The 10,213-nt window shown below is 34.8% G+C and overlaps 1 protein-coding gene across 1 annotated transcript; it reads right to left on the bottom strand.

Annotated features, from left to right (window-relative positions):
- Nucleotides 1-628: 628 nt before the first annotated feature.
- LOC145555822 (protein CLP1 homolog) lies at nt 629-9,491 on the bottom strand. Its single transcript, XM_081617543.1, has 11 exons — nt 9,282-9,491; nt 8,747-9,006; nt 7,521-7,592; nt 7,291-7,386; nt 4,145-4,386; nt 3,883-4,021; nt 3,713-3,769; nt 3,282-3,416; nt 2,065-2,300; nt 1,396-1,440; nt 629-1,262 (listed from the first exon to the last, which is right to left on the bottom strand). The coding sequence occupies exons 2-11, from the start codon at nt 8,993-8,995 to the stop codon at nt 1,175-1,177; spliced, it is 1,359 nt and encodes a 452-aa protein (XP_081473669.1). The 5' UTR covers nt 8,996-9,006; nt 9,282-9,491; the 3' UTR covers nt 629-1,174.
- Nucleotides 9,492-10,213: the final 722 nt, after the last annotated feature.

The raw sequence follows: 10,213 nt of genomic DNA, 5'->3' as shown, positions 1-10,213 counted from the left end.
AAGCAAAACAAATTGTACTGAAACATATTAGCAAAAACAGGTGTACTGAACAATTAGAGGAAAAACAAGCTGAAGCAAATGCAATCAAGAAGCGTTAAGAGTGATCATCCTACATATTTTATGAGTGTTCGGTCTGTTTGTACAGATGCTTTGTTCATCATTTTAAACACGGTCTGCTGAAATCAGAAACCTTTCTTGGTACAACTGCAGTAAGGCAATATAGTGTACTACTGTCTTTAAGAACATTGTGCGAGTACAATTAAACGCTATAAACTGATGTAGTCAGCAGAAGAAGAAACTGGATTAGGCTAGTTTAGCATGGTTGCTTTCAGATCGAATTATCTACCAATAAGGCAAAAATTAATAGGTATAGTGTGGAATTTCATTTAACTAGTGGTGCTTTGCACCAAAGTTAATATTATAACTTTGCACGTAGTTATCAATATACCTGCCCAACAATCGCCTTCAGTAAATTCAACACAGCATAAAAAAAAATTCCGTAACTATCACTGAAGCTGCGCACTTCAATCGGAAATTTAGAACTAATTTATCCTTCAATAGACCTTAACCAGGAAGTGCGAAGGCCGCTAATTCAAAGACTCTTTCCATACTCCCTCTGTAACCTCTGTTCCATAACATCTGACCATTTAAATAACTATTTTCATTGTCTACAATATTCTGTACATCACTGAAACTTATGCTATCAATTAGAAATCCAAATAACAACGCAATAATTAACACCTCAAATTTCTGTATAAGCAATATTTAATGTGGAATGGCAAGAATACTTCATTGCCTAGTCATTGACCATATTAGACAATTAAGAACTCAATTATACTGAAATTGGAACATAAGCTAAAGTTTAATTGATATTTCGTGAAGCCAAGGACTGTACACATCCCCAAGGCGTCAAAGCTTGCATACCAAACATTGCTAAACGCCTAATCAAGCATGTCAGGGTACACCAAATCCTCTCGCAAGGAGGTAACAAACACCAGTCAACTATAACCATAACCTAGCTTAGTTGCTATCTGTCAAGTATAAAATGTTCCCATTTTCTTTTCCCTTCTTTTCCCACCTAATCTTCTCTTATGGGGGGCAGGGAAAGGCACAGTTGGAGCTGCCTTACTTATGATACGAAGGACGCACCTAGAAAGTAAGAGATATTTTAAACTCAAGTTTCTAACCAAGCTAATGTCCCCAATATCAAAATTTTTCCCGGCAGCTCTCCTGCTGAAGGTGCAAGGTATGTTATTTTTTTCCTGCATATTGATATATACATAAATAAATAACCATCAAGGATACATTATACATAAATCAATACACATATGCAAGCTACGTTATCAGTTTCACTTATATAAACATAAATCAATAACCATCCAAAGAATTACCAACCTTTGAACATCAACATCAGTAATATATATAAACCCAGCAACATTACTGCAACCATTGAAAGAAATAAACATCAATTGTTAACATTGTTTTTGATATAATATATAAATTTATAAACATTTATATAAAAATAAAATAAAATAAAAAAGAAGGTAATAATCAAACCTTACTTAACATTAAATCTGTGAAAAATACCATTTTTATGTTTCTTGGGAGAAAACAACTTATACTTATTACAAAAAGACACCTTGTGGATGGATTCCAGCAAAAAAGTCAAATCTCAGGCCTTTGACTCTTCCTTTTTCAATCCTTTTTAGGAGGGATAGACAAGAAATGAGAAGACCAATTTGCTTGCCGAATTTGGAGGGATAGAGAATGGGGAGGAGAAACATCAGGATAATTGAAAAAGAGAGTGAAACACGTGCATAAAGGGAGAGGTAAAGGGAGGATCAAAGGTCTTATATATGACTTGTTAGCCGGAATTTGTCCATAAGGAGCATCTTTTGTGAAAAAAATTGCCGTATTAAGGTGTCTTTTCACAAATTCTGTATTAAATAAAGACTATTCTGACAAATTTTCTAATAAACATCAAATACCCTTCATTAGTTCATGAACCGATGTAATATAATGCAAAACATTTATGAACACATCTGCATTCCTCATCAAAATTACCTAGTAATTATGTCTTCCGGATCCTTGGCAAATGAAACAGCAAGCACAGAATGTAGCAAGTCTTGGCTGATGTTTACAGGAACCACCCTAGTAGGGTCCGCAGCAGGCTCTGCACCAATTGGCAGAGCTGAACGTGGTGCTTGCGGTCCACCGCCAATTCGATAGACAGACAGGTCATTGAAATTAGCAATGTTGGAATGAGGTGAGAGATCATTCGCCAGGCCATAGAAATATTCCTGAAATTAAATTATAACAAAATGTGGCATCAACAAACTTTAAATGTCTAGGTAACTTGGAGAAACTATTCGCCATTTCAACTTAGCAATCAGCATATAGGATATTTGATTTTATTTTTTATTTTTTTAATACTATTACATATACAAAGTTACAGCACATAAGCTCAGCTGTTAAACAAAAACTTAAATTTAAGAATAGCTACAAGAAAATAGTAAGACAAGAAAGCTGAGAACATAACTCTTATCACAAAGAAAAAAGAACTTTCGAATCAGTATAATGTAAAATGAATAGTCAATTGGGACACAGACTGAATGACAAGTTAGAAACAGTAGTCGAATTAATTTATTAAGGTAGGGCACAGACTTATTTAACTGGCAAGTGAAGTCATAAACGTTTACTGGCCTATGCTTAACGCTATAAGAGCAACTCCAATGACAAGCTAATTGTCAAATTAGCTTGTCATGCCACCTAAGATAGCAAACCTATTATTCCTTCTAGCTAATTCATACCACAATGGTTAGGCTAATTAACATTTAGATTTTTCAGCTTTATTTTTTTAAATAATTAGTATTTTACTAGAGACAATTAATTTCTAAGCTAATTAGCTTAGCTAAGCTAATTTGCTTGGCATTAGCTTGACCAAGCTAATTATTAAATATACTCCAATGGTTGGGCTATTAGCTTGAAAATTATTAAAATTGCAAGCTAGTCCCTAAAAGCAACCATTGGAGTTGCTCTAAGTAGCAGAAGAATGGTCCACAGATGGAAAATTATTTAACTTGTCCTTCTCTAATGATATCGAATGTTCAAACTAATTTCGATATGTTTAGTCTTTTATCAAGCACAATGATGAAGCATATTCTAAATGTACAGGTACAATGCCAAAGTTTAAATGCAAGAACACCAAACTAAAATAAATATATACAACATATATCAATTTTACCACAAGAAAAGGTGAGAGATAATATCTAATTTATTACCCTTATCCTGTAGCCCCTGGATTTCTGACGGTATTTTGGTGGTCGGGAGACAACACCTCCAGATTTCTGTAGTTTTACTACATCAACCTTGGGCTTGGTTTTCAGCACATCTTTAAGCATACTACAAAGCTTTTCCTGCACAATACATAAAGAATTAATAAGATTAGAGTATGCATAAGTCATGGGCAACAAACCAAACGGTCCAACAATACTGTACTAGAATACTAGATCACAGAATCTTCACTGATGGTAAAATTAGAGAGCTGCAAGATCACTTCTAAGAATAAGATCGGAACACAATTCTCGAATGATTTTGAGAGTTTATATCTAAATCAGATTTTAAACAAAAAGGGGACCTAATCCAAGTTAGTGTATGACAGTGAGAAGTACAAATAAATTGAAGTAAAAACACAGGTTACAGTAACACATACCTGGCCCAAAACCAATACAACATCTGCATTAAACATATCTATAGCCTGAAGAAGCAGCTGCAAAAGGACAAAGGATTCAGAATACACTACGGGAAACATTCAACACATAAGAGGCTGTTAATGAACTGTCCATAAGCATGAAAAAGCTCCAGAAGCATTAGACAACACACCTCATAGCCTACTCCTTCAATCCATCCCATTGTATTGATCACCATACCAGCAGCTTGTGATTCAGAATTGCCAGAAAATTGTTTTTCAAGTGTTTGAGCAAGTTCTTTCACAGCTAATTTATATAAATCTACATTAGCACTGCAAAACAGCTCCAAAAAAAAAAGGTTATAGCAGTTGCAATGATGATGAAAGCTGTGATAATCAATTAAATATAACATTATAGTCACACAAAAATAAATTTAGAAGTCCAAACACTATTACCTGGGACTTGTGTGTCCATAAAAGTAAACCAAAGGCATTTCAAGAGGAATTCCTTCCACTGGATCAATGGGCATCTCAATTGGAGTTGCTGCAATTGACCCAGGTACTGTTATACTTCCCTGGCCTATATCCAAATCCACAAAAGTAGGCTTCCAGCCCTGCTTGGCTCCCCAGCTAAGAAGCATCCTTGACAAAGTACTCTTTCCAGAGTCAGTGGGACCAACCACAATAACCCTGGGACCCTACAAAAAGGCCATCTGTTAGAGGATATAACAAAAACAGGCAAGTTTACAGAACCTATATGTTACAAATCATTTCCTGCTCGAGTGGGAAGGACTAAGGAGACATAAATAGAGCATAATGAAGATGTAACAGCTTTCTTATCGACCTAGAAAACCTGAACTGAACAAAGCCTGAAACTGGATGACACAAATTTGACCCAAACTAAAATCAACTGTACTGGAATCAAGGTGACCCAAATATATATGGACAAATGATAAAATCAATATGTATTTAACTTAAAATATCTTAAATATGACCCGGCCAGATTCCGAGCCAACCTAACCTAAATCGTATGGCTAATCACCCCAATAGGACCGATACCAAACCCATTCAGATGGTCCAGCAGCCTGCTTATCACCCCGCCACCAGAAACTTTAGAATCAAGCCTAGTTGTGTGCTTGAAATATTCAGAATTTCCAATCTAATAATAGTAGTTGCAGGAATGTTGTAAAATAGATACATATTGCCAAGTTAGAATGTAAAATTTTATTATGAAAAATGGTGAATAGTAAATGGATCCATAATGCAACATTGGATGTAGGAGAAAAAAAAGGTGTCAGAATCATGCTGAAGCAAATAAGACCCAAATTTAGAAAAGTTGGTGTAGCACAAATCATGTACAGAAACAGCAAGTGATACCTCCCAGCTTAAAGACACATGTTTTGTTCAGCCAGCTCAACACGTCTTGCGAGATTTCACATAACTTGTTAGAAAAGTGAAGGGGGTTCTCATCCACTTCTGTCCCCCTTGCAATAAACAGTTTCAACTTGCAATTTATCTCAGTTTTCTTACTTGGCAAGTTATTAGGCTTCCTACATGAAATTTAAGTTAAACTTACTAAGAAAGGAAAATTAATCATTCCTTAGTTATTAGGGCAATTGGGCAAACTAAATCCAGTACAGAAAGGAAAATTGAAAACTAAAAGCAACTATCACAAGACTCATTCTTTAAATTAGCTTAATCTGATGGCTTATATAGCCGCTGCACTACAAATACTACAAGAAAATTGTTCATGGTCAACAATTTTCCTCACTCTTAAAACTCCCTCAATAAGCACACACGACCTCTCTCTGCAGGGTTCCACTTCCCCAGTCATGGGATTCATGGCATTCGGCAACTTTGACAATCCAAATTATTGATTATGATCGTGTTTTTATCAGCCAAGCCTGTGACCCATCCCTGGTATATCAGAATTGTTTCAGTCTATACTAATAAGTTTCATATCTCTGTTTCACAATTTGATTCTTCTAAGATTTTCATTCTAAAGTTTTATTTTAGAAATAGAGTTTTAATTCGGGGTTTCACCGGGGAGTCTACATATATAATTTTGATGGGGAATGTTAAAGCTTGGAGGTTTTTTATTGTAACAACTAACAAGTTTTTCCCAAACCAAATTCCAAGCTTGCAGCTTTCTTGGATTCAACTTATGAAATGGGAAGGATGGTTTAAGATAAGACGAGAAAGAAGAATTGGTAATGATGGAGAGCGAAAGGATCTAAGGAGTTGATTTTAGTTTAAAATCTTTTAATCAACTCTATGTCCAATCTTTTGCATTTTGTAAATTGTATCCAATATCCTATCTAAACTCCTAGCAACCCTTAATCATCCTTTTATAAACTACTGGTACCCCTTTTAAAAATACTAGTACACCCTTAATTATATATAGTCCCCTTTCATAAAATAAGGTTACTCCCTTGATTGTATATAATACTCTTTACAAACTACCAATATCCCTTTCTTAATTGCTTTTTTTCACTGTTGCGCATTGAAAATTTTATCAGAAGATTCCTATATATGCTTAAAACTTATAATAAAAAATAAATAAAAAATAAGGTGCCTCATACCCAAAAGGCTTGGGCCTAGGCTCGAAATACCAATTACGCCTCGTGCCTTTAAAAACAATGGTATAAATCAAACTTGTCATTAATTCCACTTTGGCATGTGTCTGTAAAAGAATCATGTTGATTCTGTAATACCTAACCTTCCTCATGATCAAGCTCATTATCCTTCTCTTCTTAAATTACAGCCTGATTATCCCAACTGAACAATTGTCTTCAGATTTTATCACCAGCCACCATTACTATTGACAAAGCTACCCTTGATCCTCCATCAAAGGTCCTATTACTGCTAAACACAAATAAAATCCTCCAAAAAGCTAAAGTGATAACCCACGACCCTTTTCGGTAAAAGCTTCTGACAAAAATTGTTTTCTTGGCTCTTGCTTGAAGATAATTATCCTTGAAATGGTAGTAGGCAATGCATCAACAGACTTTAAGTATCTTATAAACATAATGTTATCACACCTTATAGGGTGTATCTCTACATATAGTAAAATGCCCGGATCGAATTGACAAGTTTTGACTTTTGCACTATTCGCAAATTTTTAATTGACAAGTTTTAACTTTTGCACTACTCGCAAATTTTACTTTGACTAGCTTTTGAAAATTATAATTATAATTAAAACATATTCACATGGGATCTCGTTAGAGCCATTATAATGTAAATTTTCATAACATCAAATTTTAATAATTTTACTTATTTAATAGTTAGAGATGGTAATTGTTGGCTTGTGCATTGGTAAATGTAACATGTATCAAGGAAAAAAAAATTACGACTACGGGAAAGAGTGTATTAGATGTCTTGTTTTATAAAGGGGGCTTCTAATTTAGAGACACAATAGAATTATATCTGGATTCTTAACAAGAATAGAGAGAGCACTAGAAAATTGAATTTAGGGCTAACAATTTTTCAACTTGGTCATATATACACTTGTTCAGACTACGAAAATTTTTTAGAGTTGGTGGGAGTAGAAAATACCCTGTCTAGGGTTTCCAAAATCTAGCTGTTTTAAGTGAAAACAATACCTGAGATGACTCAATATCATCGGAAGAAGAAGCCTTAGCTCTATTCCTCCGCGCTTCTAGTATGGCATGAACATTAACATAGCTTATCATAGGTGTCTGAACACAAAACAAAAGCAAAGTTTCACTAAAAGAAATTTAAGGGAAACAACTATCGGGCTTCAAAATCGATTAAGGAAAAAAATCAAAATTCATGAAAACTCCGTAAAAAGCTAGCAAGTGGATGAGCATACCTCATCTGCTACATAATCAGATGTATCAGACCCACCATCCATTTCAATTGTGGCTCCATGCCATGTAAAGATCTGGTAAGTAAAACGGGGTTAATTATTAGATTGAAGCATTTACACTAAATTACTCTACAAACCCAATCTCCTAGTGAGCATACACAATATGTCCTACAAACTATCCTATTTCCTATGGCACAGTTACATTATTAAGAAGTCGTGAAACCCAAATCTAAAACTCGATAGTGCAAGTGGCAAGCGAGAAGAAGGCACTAAAACAATAATTAGTAAAACACCGTCCAAGGTACTAACCACAAAATAGTCTAAATTACCCGCGGTAATAATAATAGAACCCACACCAATGCTTAATAGTCACATACTACTTGCGTCCACAAAAAAAATTTCCATTAAAATGGATACATAATACACACAATCCATGTAATGTAGATCCCAGATTCCCAGTAACACTCTCTCTCTCTCTCAAAAAAAAAAAAAAAATTCTTATTTCTCCACTATCTACCAAAAACCAACCACACCCTACTAAAACCATCACTATGCATGCTCACACCCGATAGAAAGATTATTTACGGATAGAGAGAAGTTTTTTTTTTTTTTTTTTTGATAGGATACCATGGTGAAATTTACTTCAAGACAAAGCTAGCTACTAGCAAAAACTAGCCAAGTGAAGCAAATGTGAATGTTTTCCACAATCTCAAGTTCTATGAGAGGCATAATGTGGGTGGAAATCTCCTACTCCCACTTCCTTCCATGCTTACTCCTACATTAGTCTGGGTAACATAATTTCGGATTCAAAACCTTGCCATCTACTCAGCATTCTGTCCAGTAATTAACAAACATGCACATAAACATGTTTAGCAAAAACAACTCATTGAAATATGTCATATTGCCATTCTTGTGGTTCTAATCCTTGAATAAGATGTTATAATTTCTTGTAAATCTATTCAAGTATCCAACAATGATCAAAATAAGCACATACATGTTGACAGAAGAGGATTCAATTTTTATTTCACAACTTAAAAATCCAAACAACTCCTTGTTGAAATATGTCATACTGCCATTCATGTGGTTTCCACTCCTTGAATAAGATGTTATAATTTATAATTTCTTGCAAATCCATTCGAGTATCCAACAATGATCAAAATAAGCACACACAGAAGGATTCAAATTTGATTTCACAACTCAAAAATTGAAATCAAAGACTCGTAATATACCGCAAATTTAAGGCGTGGAGGAAAATTGAGCCAAATTTCTGGAGGAATTTCTGTACCATATATCTCAGCATATCCATTTAGCAGCCGAAGGCGAAGAGGCGAATTCTCGCCCACCTCAATTCGCAATTCACATTCTCTCTCCAACTTCACTTGCCTTGGTGGAGTGGCCCGTCCCTGAGCCGGGGCAGGAGGTGCAGCCGCCCTCGGCCCGGGGAGAAATGGTGCATTTTCATAGTTCCGTCCTAACATTAAACTAAACTCTGCAACAAATTACACCCAAATTTGACTCAATTATCAAACCAAGCTTAAATTCGTCTCATTTGAGAATATGAATAGCAAAATTCTGGCAACAAAACTTCTCATTTTAATCATTCACAAATTCAGTAATTATAAGTTTATAACTAGTAATCTAATTATCCATCATATAAGAACCCTAAATTGACTATAAATACTCGCACACTGACAATTAAATAATCGATTAATACTAGACTGTGAAATGGTTATTCGATTAGTATAAAATAATGAGTAAACTTACCTTAGGAGCTGCTTCAATGGAGGAAAAAAAAAAAAGCTCAAAAGCCGCTTCAATGGAGGAATCGGAGTACGCTTCGGTGAATGAGGGAGCTCACAAGTCACAAGGAGAGCGTAAACGTCTAAAGACGAAAAACTAAAGCTCCAAAGGGGGGGAAATGTAATTGTAGATGGAGCATCACTGACACGCTCACACGCGCATAATGTCGATGATTGATTAATAGGGGAGTCTAGGGGTGGGCAAAAATATTGGGTATTCAGAATTGAAATTGAAACTAGCGCTGTGGCTCAAGGGGTGTCCATTATTAGTATAAAAACTGAAATCCAATTCAAAACAAATTTTTTATTTGGATTGGATTCAAACTTTAAATTGGATCGGATCGAATTGAAATTTTTTAAAATATTCGGATTTTCGAATTAGATCGGATTGACCTTTTCGGATCCAAAAAACCGAGTTAACCGAAATATAAAATCATGCTTTTACAAATAAGGATACATTATATTAATCATGTAAACTTTTGTTGATAATTACATTAATATAAGCTATGGAAAATTATGTTTTTAATAGGATTTTTTTTAAAATAACACCACATAATTGGAAAAAAATGGACTATAACACCACCTTTTTTCGATTTTTTTATTATAACACCATCTAATTAACTTAAATTATGAAATCACCACCAGAAAACGAATTCTGTGACGAAAATTGTGTGTGGGTCCCACAGGTTAGCTTACCCTCTAAATTTTTGAGTTATTGAATTCGACCTTCTCTCTCCCTATTTCATTACTCCCTCTCCCTCATTCATTATTCTACTACTCCCTCATTAATTTCTCAATGATAAAGATTCAACCACCAAAATTGCGAATCAGAATCAAACCCTAGGATAATTTGTGTGGTTGGGAGAGTGAATTGCAAGGAGATGTGTCAGTGTTTAA

Source organism: Chenopodium album, chromosome 8, assembly GCF_948465745.1.
Source record: "Chenopodium album chromosome 8, dcCheAlbu1.1, whole genome shotgun sequence".
Taxonomy (NCBI): Eukaryota; Viridiplantae; Streptophyta; class Magnoliopsida; order Caryophyllales; family Amaranthaceae; genus Chenopodium; species Chenopodium album.
Note: the sequence above shows the minus strand (reverse complement) of the source record. Positions and strands in the feature narration are given on the sequence as shown.